The sequence below is a fragment of the Lycium ferocissimum genome, chromosome 4, assembly GCF_029784015.1.
Source record: "Lycium ferocissimum isolate CSIRO_LF1 chromosome 4, AGI_CSIRO_Lferr_CH_V1, whole genome shotgun sequence".
Classification (NCBI taxonomy): Eukaryota; Viridiplantae; Streptophyta; class Magnoliopsida; order Solanales; family Solanaceae; genus Lycium; species Lycium ferocissimum.
The window spans coordinates 18,970,841-18,984,943 of record NC_081345.1 but is presented as its reverse complement, the minus strand read 5'-3'; the positions used below and the strand labels follow the sequence as shown (position 1 = coordinate 18,984,943).

The following is a 14,103-nucleotide window of genomic DNA, read 5'->3' as shown; positions in this document are numbered from 1 at the left end:
TCAAATTTAAGTCTAGGGTATGCTTTTACGCCCTAAGCTTACGCTTTTGTGCCTGCAACTTCCACCTCAAATTCTAGAGTGTACGCCCTACGCCTATCATTTGTTTCCCGAAGCGTTCTTGGTACGTCCCGCCTTGAATTTCACCCCAAAAATGCCTTTAAAAATACTGGTCACAAATTTTTAACTTTTTTCTTATCTAATCAAACACATTGTGTAGATGGAGGGGGCTATATTTTAAGAAGATTAATTATTTTATAGTCCTGCATAAATCGTTTTAAATTTTATATCTGATCCTTCAAGAACTTTTTTTATAAACGTACAACATTTGAAAAATAAAATACTTTTATAAAATTATAGGATTATTTGTTTTTTTTATCCAAATTGTGCTGTTACGTTAGAAGCCAGTTTTACCCCTTTAAGGATGGTTAAAACTTTCTCTATCTCACGTCATACTTTTTTTGTGGCTGAAAGCTCATCAACTTTGACTGGACACTTGAAAAAACAAAAGTAAAATTATGGTGTATTACAACTAGCACTCTGATTGTACGGCGACTTTTATTACAGCAAAGAAAAAAGAAAAGAAAACAAATTTGTATTTTACAAAGTGCAACTTCATATTTATGAAAGCTCAAATAAATCCAAAGAATGTATATATACACCCACACATACACACGAACAGCAAAACTTTTGCAGTCTTGCCATTTTCAGGTGACTTTTTCTCTCTCTCCTTTTTTCTAGGAGTGTTTTTCTGCAACTTCGTTATGAAACTTTAAAATCTCTCTTTGGGTTGTTAAGATTTAAACCAAACGTGGGGTTACAAATAAAAAGATGAAATTTTGCGTTCCCATAAATTACGTATTCAGTTTTGATGACCAATGTAACATGATGGGGTTTCACACAACTCAAGATTTCATCTTTTTCTTTTTTGGCTTTTACATTGTTATCCCATATATAACAAGATCATCATTGGTACCAAAAACTCAATCTTGAATGCAATTTCATTGTGCTTTTCTTTTTTGTTTTCTTCTGTACTTGGCTTTTTCTTTTCTCCATTATTTGTTACAGAAGTTTCTGGAGCTTAGCACAGGTTCTCTGTTTCTTGGCGTTATTATAGCAGAAACTAAATTATTATATATATATATAGACACGCGCTTCCAAACTTGTACCATTTCCTCTTTAATCTTTCCTGTATATAAGGTGCATGCACCGACTGGGAGATTCTTTAATTTCTTGGTTTCATCGAATATATATATATATTTTTTTTTTTTGAGGAATTTTACCATTTGATTTCACCTCTATTCTACTCAAAACAACTTTGGTTTTTCTATTTGGAAGTGTTTTCTGAAGATTTTAAGCCAAAGTTTTAAAACTAGGCTCTAAGATCGAAGGGAAGACAGGGGATCTTTGTAGTTCATTTGGGTTTTAGACTCTTATCTTCTTTCTCTGTAGGTAATCTTGTAATGCAACAAAGTGATGTTTTTTTCTCTTTTGTTATGTTATCTTGGTTTTGTCGTTATAGTATTCTGAGGAAATTTTGTTATATCTATGGCTTCTATAGTTTAAGAAGTGGACTCTTATCTCATTTAAAACTCTGTATTATCTCCCCTGGAGTTGATTGATAACTAAACAGAGACGTTTAATATTAGCCTAGATCATTATTTGCTACACTTATGGTAAGTGTAAACAAGAATTGATGCCTTGGCCATTGAGTAAAGAATGTTGGGTTGAGTATTTAAGATGTCATCAATAAACTGTGTGCGCCCATCTTTCATTATGATGAATATTAAATCAGCCACATAAATTTAATAGGGCATTGTCAATACTTACAATTACGATAGAGCTGGAAAAGAGCTGGAAAACCTTCTCCATTTGGCAAACACATTTTATATAATTTATTAGCTGAATTACTTAATGATTTTGGAATGGTTGTGAAAATGAAGTTACCTTCTTGATGTTAACTGTTGAATTTCTGTGCTCTTTAGATAGTTGCTTATAAGTCTCTATCTATTTTATTACTGTTAGTGACCTAATCTTAATTGTGGCAGGTGGATCGTTCAATGACTATCTGGATCAATATATTATTTCTAGAATAATCTTTTGCTATTGTTACTACCATCTTCTGATGGGCTGCTTTCACTCAAAAAGAACATCACCCCAATACACGCCCGGTTACGAGGAGCCCACTGTGCTTGCTGCTGAGACACCTTGTGAGTATGAATCGTATTAAAAATCTGTCATGTGTTTCACTCAAGTTGAAAGCACAATTTGCTTGTTTCCAATATGCCTTAGAGAAGAAGCAGTAAAGCACCGTTGGAATTCTATAAGATAGAGATCTATACACCTTTTGTCAATAACTTGTTAGTGCAACTGCTAATCATTTATGAAATGTTGCAGTTACAGTGAGTGAAGTCGAAGCATTATATGAGCTGTTCAAAAGAATAAGCAGCTGCATAATTGATGATGGGCTCATTCATAAGGTATGTCTCTACTGCTTGCAAATAGACATACATATATCTTTCTGTGTTTTGGATTCTTAAATGTATAATTGATATAGTACTTAGCTAGTAGATAGGCCTAAAATGTGTTATGCTATCTATTCTAATTCATGCAAAATTGCCATCATCAGGAAGAGTTTCAGCTAGCGATCTTTAGGAACCAAAAAAAGAAGAATCTGTTTGCAGATAGGGTACGTATTTTCAGCCAACTTTTCATTCAAATGCTCCCTATAAATGAATTTTCCCAAAAATCTTGTGCATTGCTGGAAATCAACTGCTTCTTCTGTCAATTTCTCTGTTCTGTGTCCATCTGAGGTTGTGGATATCTCATCACGGAGTTTCTTATTATGCAGGTATTTGATCTTTTCGATATTAAGCGCAATGGAGTGATTGAGTTTGGAGAATTTGTCCGATCTCTGGGTATCTTCCACCCTAATGCACCAGTAGCTGATAAAATGGCATGTAGGAATTGAACTTTGCTAGCTTTTATACTATTGATATTCTGCCTTTCACTTATTTCTCATTTTCTCACTTTCTGTTTTCTAATGAAACGCATTAACATCTTTGCAGTTGCATTCAGATTATATGATTTAAGGCACACTGGTTTTATCGAGAGAGAAGAGGTTGGTATTGAAGCTATATATTGCTTTCAAATATGTTCCCTGTCCTGTAGAAAAAGAAAAAAATCTGTGGTATTAATTTGACAAGCAAAGGCATGTTAGCGAAAGGTAATAATCTCTATGCAACGTGGATTATAATTTGCAGTTGAAAGAGATGGTATTGGCGCTGCTGCATGAATCAGACTTGGTTCTTTCAGATGACGTAGTTGAGATGATTGTAGATAAGGTGAAGACTAAACCATCTTACCACCCAATTGTCCATATGTGTAGTCATTTTTTCTGTTTACTCAAATTCTATCTTTTATCATGTGTGCCAGACGTTTAGTGATGCAGACACAAAGGGTGATGGGAGGATAGATCCAGAAGAGTGGAAGGAATTTGTTTCAAAGAATCCATCTCTTCTAAAGAATATGACACTTCCATATCTGATGTAAGTGTGGCATCAATGAAAACTCAGATAGTTCATTATGCTTTTTAACTGTGATTATCTTGTGGTCGGCCCTTCCCTGGCTATGCATAGCGGGAGCTTAGTACACTGGGATACCTTTTTTTCATCTCGAGACACGTAAATTGCTCTTACCTGATACTCCTTACTAATATAGTTGGCCTTGCTTTATTCAGGGATATAACCTTGGCATTCCCCAACTTTGTGGTAAGCTCTGAGGTTGATGATTCAGAAATTTAGACTTGTGCGCCTAAATACAAGTCCGTGAAGGTCATGTTAAACAGGCCTCTTCCGCGCTGGTGTTTTGATGATCCAATTCAATCCAGTGCAAAGGAGTTCAAGAATCAGAAGAACGTCAGGTTTTACAATGATTATTTGGCGATTGGGGCCAACTGGATTTGGCCAAAAGCCCACAGGGAATTTCTCCGATCTAAGAAAAAGGAGATACTAGTATTTAAGGGGCACATCATGGCTTCTCGGCCATCTTCATTCGCTTAGCAAGATGATGTTAATTCTTTTCATGGGTTCAAGCTAGGCTGATATATATATATATATATATATATATATATATATATATATATATATATATATATGCAACATAGCATTGTACATATTGTAGTTATTCCAAACCCCCTTCCTTTTTTGTTTTCCAGCTTGTAGGCTAAGATTTTAACATTGGATACTCATTTGTTTGTTCTTTGATCCGGTGTACTGAGAAATGAAATTTAATTTGATATAACATCATTTACTATTCAACTTATTCTCTGAGATTTTCAAGTTCCAGCAATGTCTAATGATGCTAAATTGTGGGGCTCCAGGTTTTCCTTCTTTTTGTATGTTCCAAATTCAACTATTTTTTATTGTTAATCCTCTATTATGCAGGGTTAGGGAGGGTGAAAGGGGTTTGCTCATTACTACATGTCCTGATGGTGTTTTTGTTGTTACTTGACAGATGGCGTGTCATTGCATACTCCATGCAAATGCGAATGAGTGAAATTAAATAGTTCAACTCAATCATGTTGATGATCCTCCATTGACCCTACTGTTTTTTTTTTTTTTTTTTTTTTTTCTGTGAGTTAAATGAAATCCAAGCGTGAGCAATTATATGCTCTGTAGTGTTTCCCAACTCATCAACAAATGCTTAACCTTAGGTAATTGACCTGCAGTCTTGTTCACATTCGTAGTTTGTAGGGCCACCCCGAGATAATACTACCAATTAGGATGCACCTAGTACTGTAGATGTGGTCCACATACTTTTTGGTGAATCTTGATTATTTGATAATGTCATTAATTATGTTAGGGAGCTGTCATATCAATTATACTCCTAGTTGTTAGACGATCTCTGTCAAGCTTATCGAGCCTGATGGCTTTAGTCATTAGTCGTTAGGCCCAAAGGGGAGCCTACTTTAATGTTGGAGATTAGGTCATGATTTAAATATGTCCTAAGCACCTGTCAGAAATATCTTCAACCAAACTCGTTGTCTGTGCAATTGGTGCTTCTCATATTCAGTCAGGTGATGGAGTGTATTTATTTTGTATTTATTTTATATACCACTACAGTACTAGAGGAGAGGGGGTGAATTAAAGTATTTTGAGAGTCTGCAGGGCGTTTTCTATAGTGCCTTGCCTCGGGTGAATACCAGCAGAGTTCTAGTGTTACCTTCTAAAACATTATGTATGGTAAGGGGTCGTTTTTTACAACGGCGGGATATCCTAGGATATCTCACGAGATTATTAGTCATCCCACCTTCTATATGGACAACTAACTCTACCATTTAGTGTAAAAGTTATCTCCAGATTAGCTAATGCCTCAAACCAAACATGATATAAAGTTAAGCACAAATCTTATTACGGGAATATTATCCTTATCTCATGTACCAAACGACTCCCAAGAGTTGTGCATTATAATATCAGTCATGCTAAAAACAAGCATATACTATGGGCCTATGTCCAAAATAGAGAAATGAACTTGCGAAAAGCATCTGTATACCAGCTTTAAGAAAATTGGATCACACGGGACCCTAATCCTTATTAAGATCAGTAGTACAAAGGATCACAATAAACACAGCTGCTTACATATAAAATGAAGAACACTCTTAATTCAGGAACCCTAACGGTGATGATCTTGAGTATAGCGCAAACCACAGTACTTGCATACAGAAGGCTCAGCCAGATCAAGACATATATACTCAATTGGATGTCCAAGAGCAGGATTAGTGTCTGTATCAGGAAAAAATTGAAAAAAAAAAACACGTTCAGGCAGATTGATTTGTAATGGAAGCAGTATAGTTTTAAGCAACTCACGGACACTTCCAGAAGAAGAAGAAAAAAAAAAAAAAAAAAAAAAGGGAACATGGTAGTATTCAGATTACCTCCTTCGCAGGCAGCAATCCTGCCCTCAACCTTAATAGGTGGAACTTCACTGATCAATTCCATGGGAGATTTCTTGCTAGTATCCTACCATTTAAGCACCACATAGCAATCAGGAAAAGACAGAGTACATAATAGGAAAAAAATCTTGATGTAATTCTGCATTAACAGTGGCATCTAAAAACAACAGCAACTACGAGGATTCATATATTGGAACCATCTTGAAAACTTTATGTTCCACCAGCCTTTTCTGATCAGGCTTATTAATCCACTGGTTGACACTGATTAATAGGGAGAGAATTCTTGATGCAATTTTGTATTAAAAGAGGTTTGGTAGAGACAAAAGCAAAAACGACTAAACGAGCAAACTAGCAGTGCGCCGTGTCAGTCCTCCAGGGCCCAAATAACTTAATTTTCTCCCATGAACTATTTGTGTCAATGGATTAGTTCGATCATATCTTGGAACCATCTTAAACCCTATTGATTATATCTATAAAATGTCGCATTTTTATATGAACCTTGACAAGCTTATGAAACTGCATGCATTACACATGATTCAAAATCGACTACATAGTGTCTTAAAATTAGTTTATGCTACCATTTCACAAAAAAAAAATGTCGACTACATAGTGCATTTTCTACCACACAAATGGTCACAGAACAGTGTGGTGCAGCATGTGGAAAGACAACAACAGCAGAATCCTTTGAAGAAGAGGAAAGAAATTGGATTCAGGGGAAGAAATTGATTACCACTTGGGCTGCTGGCATGCCTGGCTGTCTCACAAGCTACTCAAGCAATTTTAAATTGCTGAACTTGACTAGCATTTTGCTAATCTCAATACAACAGCAACTTGTCTCCATGCTCGTGTACCCCTTTAAATTCTTCTCCCAGAAAATTGGAACTTCTTTTTTATCAAGCCCAGAAAATTGTGGCTTAAACACACTTGTCCAAACCAAAATCAATAAACATCTTTATAGTAATTTTCAGCCTTCAGATAGGAGTATATATGAATACACATTAATACATCAGCTTCTCAGACACAACTTTCACTTATCCCCTCGATCCGTCTTTTTTGTCTGTCAGTCCTATCTTTGATCAGCTCCTTCTTGTCATCTACAATACTGTGTTCATATCCTTATTCTCCTGTCTCCAATCTTTCTACTTTTGTCACTCTCCCACTTTCCTATCTCAATCTCATCTTGCCTTTTCCATGATTTCAATAATACTGGCTTTTCAGCTTCCTTCTTTGACATGCAATACAAAATTGAGGTTTCACACTCAGCCACATGAAAAATGTTGAATATTGAGTTGCAAACATAATAATCTTTCGAACTGTAAAAATTGGACATCGCTAATTTGATCTCAAATCAAACTGTTCAATCTCATACTCCCCCAGTTGCTATATTTGTGTCAAGTTCAAGCAACGAGATCTTAGGCTAGACTATCTCAAGCAAAGGCCTGACAAAGTAAGGCTTGCCTCAGATTTGTCTTGACTCAACTACCTGCAACCATGTGTATCAAGGTGAATAAAATCTTGTGATCCTCTACTGTTTAGAATCATGTGGTCCTTTGTGAAGCTCTAAGGCACCAGATTTGCCTCATTAGGGTTTGAAAATCCTAGTGTAAGATAAACATAACGGGTCAGATGTTAAAGACTCAACATACTCATAGCAAATCATTAGGCAGAGAAACCCTTCTAAGATTTAAACCCAGAGACCATCTATTTAGTATTCCCTCCATCCAATTTATATATGTCCTATTCTGGTAGGACACAACTATAAAGGTTAGAGTCCAAGACTTGCTCATTTAGAGAAGGCATATGATCATGTCAATTAGAAATATTTTGATCAAAATCATGAAGGATATGGCTTTTGGAAGTAAATGGTTGAATTGGATATTCTTATGTACTGTCAGATTCTCTATGTTAATAAATGGTTCCCTTGAGGACTTTTTTCCTTCAAACAGCGGTCGTGGGCAAGGAGATCCCTTTTCTCCTTTCCTTTTCATTTTAAAGATGGAAGGCCTCACTAGTGTGCTCAAAGGGCTAGAGCAAATGCAAGGATAAGGTGTTTCAAGTCCTCAGATAGACCAGGATGCAGCCTGGAAATTTCTCATTTGCTGTAAGCAGATGACTCCTTAATTTTATGTGATGCTGATGTTGAACAATTGAGACATATGAGAATGATTGTAACTATGTTTGGAGCAGTGTCAGGTCTCCATGTTAATTGGAGAAAAGCCTTTTTTCACATAAATGAGGTACCTCAGATGAAGATCTTGGCAGCCAATTTGGCATGTGAAATTGGCAACCTGCCAACAACATATATATCTGGGCTTAGCTTTGGGTGCAAAGATTAAAGCTATGGAGATGTGTGATAAGAGTGTTGGAAAGGTCTGAAAAGAGACTGGCCAAGTGAAAAACTCAGTATCTATCACTTGGTGGCAAAGTGGTTCTAGTAATTAGTGTGTCGGATTCCTTACCAACCTATGTGATGTCTCTATTCCCTTTACCAGCTAAGATGGAAAAGAGAATGGATACCCTTTGAAGAAACTTTCTTTGGCAGGTGAATAAAGAAACAAAAGCTTTTCCTCTTTTGAATGGGAGAAGGTCATCCAAGCAAAGAACAAGTGGTTTGAGCATAAAAAATATTAGAGAACAAAACAGATCTTTTCTCTTCAAGTGGCTTTAGATAAATAACAGTGAACAACAAGCTCTATGGAGGAAGGTCATTGAAGCTAAATATGGACAAACTTCTCAATGGTGTACCAAGAAGGTACTCTCCACATGCAGTTACCAATTGGAAAGCAATCAATGCCTATGGCTCAGTTTCAGGAAGAATACCCAAATCAAGATACGCATTGGAAAGAAGGCTACTTTTTGGGTGTGGTCCTATAAAAGAACAATATCCTGACATGTTCTTACATGCAACAAATCCTCAGGTCAAAGTGGATGAAGTGAGCGGACAACACGGATGGAATCTGAACTTAAGATGATTGTTAAATGATTGGGAAGTGGATAGAGTAGTTGAGCTTCTGAGCCAACATTACACACGAGGGATAGCAGACGTGAAGACTCTTAAATATGGAATGGACTAGTACTTCTCAGTAAAATCAGCTTATAAGTTTCTAATGAGGTACTACTAGGAAGGCAGGGAATGGACTGGGAAACAAATTTGGAAGTGTAAATGAACCTTCTAAGATATTATGTTTTGCATGGCTTGTGGCTTCCACATGAAAAGTAAGGAGGAGGAGTTATCAATCGAGTTCCAGATTTTATTTATGTAAAAAGGAGGCTGAAGACAACTCCCATTTGTTCCTACACTGCCCTGTCACAACTCATGAGATGAGTTATCCCAAAGCTTACAATTGACTTACTGAGATGTTGGTCATGGGGTAGTTTGTGCGTCAACCAGAAGAAATGGTTTTTTATATATATATATATATATATATATATATATATATATATATATATATAGGGTCTTGCTAACATACTACATGAAGGTAGTATATTAGCAATCTCCCCATTTTTGCTTTCTTTTAAATACCCTTATTATTTGAGGCCAACTCATTTAAAATGGGCACATTTTTGTCTTTTACTATAAAATCCCCTTTCTTCTTCACAATTCTCTCGTTTCCTCTTCAATTTTAACATCTTAGTTTCAAATCTCTCATTTGTTCATATTCTTGTCACCTAAATATTCTAAAATTTGATTCTAGATGTCTCTGAACGCGCATTATTCTTAAATACTAAACAAATAGAAAAGATGGCTGGAGTAAAGAAATAGACTGGAAACGTTGATGGGTTTGCACTTGCTTTACAGATTTCAAGCCATCTCCTGAACTTCAGTTTCCTTCTAGATGGATTGTAAGTTATGTTTTTAAACTGAGATTCTTTCAGCCATTAATACCCCTTTCAACTTAAGAGCATAAATTTCTTAGCAAATCCAACTTGAAATCATCTGTAACTCCTCGAAGCTACATTGATAAATCAAAAACTAAACCCACTTTAAGATTAAAAAAAAAAAAAAAAAAAAAAAAAAAAGTAATGTAATATTTTTCAGTAAGAAATAATTTCCCCAGTAGACAAGTTGCAAAACATTTATGATAAGCTCCACAAAACAAAAGAGCCCATTGATTACATGTGTAACTCCATTGATGTTCTAGTGTAATATCAAAACTGTTCCGAAATATCTAAAACAAAATGCCAGAGAAGAAATGGGATTTAATCAAATAAATCGGGGCATCAAAGCTGAAAGACACTTCTTAATTATTAAAGATTTTTTTTTTTTTTTTTGGTAAAGAGTTCTTAATTGTTAAAGATTATGGCCATGAATCCTTTTACTTGATAGTGAAGATGAATCTGGAAATGGCAGAGAGGGTGGAAGGAAGAGAAGGAGAAGAGAGAAGGACGAGAAACTGGGTACCAGATGTGCTGGTGTGGTATTATTTATGTTAGTATTAATATGTTCATAAAATAGTACTTTCATGAAAATAGAAGAACAGAAAAAGTACTGAAAAGTATAGGCAAAAAGTTTTTCTTTTAAGTGGAGCCATTTTCTAACCCAAAATCGAAAGTAGGAAAGCTAACACGGGACCTTCCTTTTCAAAAATTTGCTATGAAAATGTGGTCAGTATTTTCTCAATTCGGGGTTTCTCCTTTCAACTGTATTTCATATATCCTTCAAACTCTGGAGCTTTAAAGACAGCTTCACTGTTCTCACTTTCTCTAGGCGCTTATGTTTCGATGGTGGCGCACATGTTGAAAGGAGTGTAATTGTTAGCAAAATAACATTGATAATTCAAAAAATTTATACAATTGTCATTCATATTAAATGGATATTCTACAGGTATTTTTGTATGAAGAGGACAAGTGCAGTAGATGTGGCATCCATTCTTTTGGTCCTGGATAAGTGGCATAAGCCAATTAGCAAATGGCAGAGGACACATGACACTTGTCTGAAGAAGTTATCATAATCAAGCCTATAAATAGGCCTCCATCTCCATCTGAATTACTCACCAAGAGAAACAAGCGAATCATTAGCTAAATTACTACATTCTGTCTCCTTTCCTTCCTCTTCTCATCCTTTCTTTTCTTTTAGCATTCCCCTTTTCTTATTTTTTCTTCTAGATTTGCTGGTTTAAATTATTGTTTTGTTTCTATTTTAAAGGTAGGCTTGTTTAATCCCGGGGAAACAATTCATACTACTGATATAGTTGCTTAGATTGTAGTAGAAGAATAACGGGGAAATTAAAAAAAAAGATAACACTGCAACATTATTTATAAGCGGATACACAAGATGACTTGAGACGGAGGCCTAGTTATAGGCTTGATGATGATAACTTCTTGAGACAAGTGCCATATCTCCTCTGCCATTTATTAATTGCCACTTGTCCTCTTCACACAAAAACACTTGTAGAATATCCATTTAATATGAATGACAATTGTATAAATTTTTTGAAATATCAATATTATGTTGCTAAAAATCTCTTGGTGCCATGATTTCTTCTTCATTGGCTCTTTAACCATGACATCATATGTTTGTTCAGTTCTTAATTGCAGTGTCTACTCCCAGTGCACATATCCTCTTTTGCACAATCTTGAAAGTACCAAAAGCATATTGCAATGAAGATCTGATTTCAGCTCAACAAATATTCTAGCTTAAACTTTGCAGATACTCATATGCTTGCATCAACCATAGATTTCTCTTCTAAATCCTTTCAGTCTTTCCATATCACCTGAGCATAAAAGATATCCCACCGTACATGTGCCTGAGTTTGGTTTACATGTAGCTCTTGGTAGATGCTTTTTGATAGTTTTATTCTTCTATTTCCTATTTCTATAGTTAATGATATTATCCTATTAGCTTGTAGGATGCTAAGTTTTCACCGACAATTTGTAGTTTACTTCGTCAACATCGCATGAAGTGCATTCTGAAAAATGACCCTATATCTTTTTCATATATAATTTTCCCATGCTGAGCTGCTCATTTGTCGAGTTCAATCTCAAAAGAAAGGAAAACAAAGGGCGAATACAAATTGAGTGAAATTCTTAATCCTAACAAACCCAACATTTGAGGACAATAAATCGTGGTTGCTTTTAACAACTAGTTGACATTATACCTGTCTGAAACTAGCCCATAAAATTTGATAATAATGACACATTGAGAATCTGTTATTTTTTCAGATTATATTGCTTAAAATCCATGTAATAAGAAACTATAGACACAATAGATACACACACACACACCCCTTTCTTGCTTAATTCACAACTTTATAGCAGGCAAAGATGCTTGCTAGGAATTCCAGATAACTTTCTGTGCTAAACGTAGCAGCTGCCGGTCGGGGTGGGATAGGCTTGCTTCTTCACAAGCCTATCCCCCTCCCCCCCCCCCCCCACCCCCACCCAAAAACCCCAGAAAACCGACCTTGTAGCGCTTGCTGGTACCCAATGATTTACTATATTCTATTTATTTTTATTGTTGAGCTTTCACATATATCTTTATCCTGTTATTTGTGGGGAAATATTGATGCAGACTAACTTTAGGAGCTATAGTATGAAAGATGAACTGATGCTTGCAATGGATGTACCAAGTAAAATTAGTTTAGTTAACAGCTTTGGGGTGTTGATTTACGGGAGGAGGACACGAGTTTCATCAGTTGTACCGGACCCCTTAAGTTTAGTTTCTTGATTTAATCCCAATTTTCCTTGTAGTAGTTCTTTTAGATCCCATAGGCTAGCGAGGGCTTCTCCTAATAGCCATGTAACCCTTCTGGAATTTTGTCAATCACAAATCATCTTCTAGCTTTAATTAATATAGCTTAGCTTAGTTCTTAGCTAGATTTCAGCTCAAAATCCAGTCTGCAACAAATATAAGTCAAATTCTTCTGCAATTACACTTCCTAGGGTATATAACTACATAAGTTCCTAAAGATTCTAATTTGTTCCCCTTACATCTCAAAGTTCAAAAATTCCTTACTGAAAAAAAGGAAAACAGAAGACATCTCTTTAAGGAAGACTTTGCTACAAAAAACAGGAAAGGAGAGACTTCAGAATAGCTAAATAAAGCACATATTCATGAATCTGCTCAGTTTAAAAAAATGGGAAAATATTGTATGTCGCAATTTAAGTGTCCTATTTTGATTAGGCACAAAGGACAAAATATAAGGAATAAAAGAACGTATGTAATGTAAATGTACTTTGAATCTTGTGATTTTAAATCAGGTAGCATATTTGAATTGTCAGCTCACTAAATATAGAAAGAAGTTTGTAAGACACTTAAATTAGGACGAAGAGAGTATGTGATAGACTGATGACAATAGAGAAAGGAGGAAAGTAGTTAGATGATACCTGCATCCATTTGTATGTGTGGGAGGTGATGACCTCACTGCTACCAACGCCGCTCAAACATCTGGAGTTGGAACATGTTAGGGTTTTCAAGAGATTTGTGGCCATTGCTTTCTTCCCAAATGCTGCCATTCTTGTTTTTGCTGAAATTCCCACTCCTACACAAACAAATGAGTTTTAGCCCACTGCCAACTGAAGCGTCACACCGGACCTTATTTCTTTTTCCTTTGGAGTTCCTTTTCTTTTGGGAAACTTGTGGAATTGTATTTCCCCTGTATAGATAGTACCTAGTAGTATATAAGTATGTCTATTAATATATTTAGTATTTAAAATAAACTATATGCTACTTATACAATGTATATATATATTTTGTAAATTATATGGTTGAACAGACTTTTACTGTAATTTCTCTTTTTTGGGTAATTATATAAGGAGTTAACTTGTTCAGCCAAAGTAGTGTTATTTTTTCCTACATCTTTTTTTCCTTTTCTTAATATGCAATAATATAACTAGTAATTATGTCAGTGGTTCATGCGATTATAAAAAAAACATACAATTAGAAAATTAATGCCATAATTTCATTTGAAAAAAGACTTCAATGCACTAAGGATAGTTATATTAATATAAAAACCACGGAGGATACAAAATACACAATGCGTAGTGGCCGCGTAGTGGCCGTGTCTCGCAGGACACTTTGGTTTCTCATACTAGCTAACATATTATAGTTATTTTCTTCTGGATAGTTAATAAAGAGAGTGCTTGTTGCTTTATCATAGCGCAGTTGATGTATAACAAAAGATGGTGGAGTTCATGGTTACTAGTTTTGCCTG

At 35.5% G+C, this 14,103-nt stretch overlaps 2 protein-coding genes across 5 annotated transcripts; one reads left to right on the top strand and one right to left on the bottom strand.

The window, feature by feature from the left end:
• The first annotated feature begins 554 nt into the window (after positions 1-554).
• LOC132051709 (calcineurin B-like protein 7) lies at positions 555-4,320 on the top strand. Of its 4 annotated transcripts, none has more exons than XM_059442893.1 (9): positions 555-708; positions 2,046-2,207; positions 2,395-2,477; positions 2,627-2,686; positions 2,849-2,957; positions 3,066-3,118; positions 3,261-3,341; positions 3,433-3,545; positions 3,737-4,320. In XM_059442893.1, exons 1-9 carry the CDS (start codon positions 621-623, stop codon positions 3,798-3,800), a joined length of 813 nt encoding a protein of 270 aa, XP_059298876.1. In that variant the 5' UTR covers positions 555-620; the 3' UTR covers positions 3,801-4,320. The 4 variants fall into 4 exon arrangements, with proteins under 4 accessions (XP_059298876.1, XP_059298875.1, XP_059298878.1 ...); XM_059442892.1 differs by lacking the exon at positions 555-708 and adding an exon at positions 976-1,087; XM_059442895.1 differs by lacking the exon at positions 555-708 and adding an exon at positions 1,234-1,445.
• A 194-nt stretch (positions 4,321-4,514) lies between these two features.
• LOC132051710 (NADH dehydrogenase [ubiquinone] iron-sulfur protein 6, mitochondrial-like) lies at positions 4,515-13,500 on the bottom strand. Its single transcript, XM_059442896.1, has 3 exons — positions 13,277-13,500; positions 5,933-6,017; positions 4,515-5,780 (listed from the first exon to the last, which is right to left on the bottom strand). Exons 1-3 carry the CDS (start codon positions 13,403-13,405, stop codon positions 5,671-5,673), a joined length of 324 nt encoding a protein of 107 aa, XP_059298879.1. The 5' UTR covers positions 13,406-13,500; the 3' UTR covers positions 4,515-5,670.
• Between the last annotated feature and the right edge of the window lie 603 nt (positions 13,501-14,103).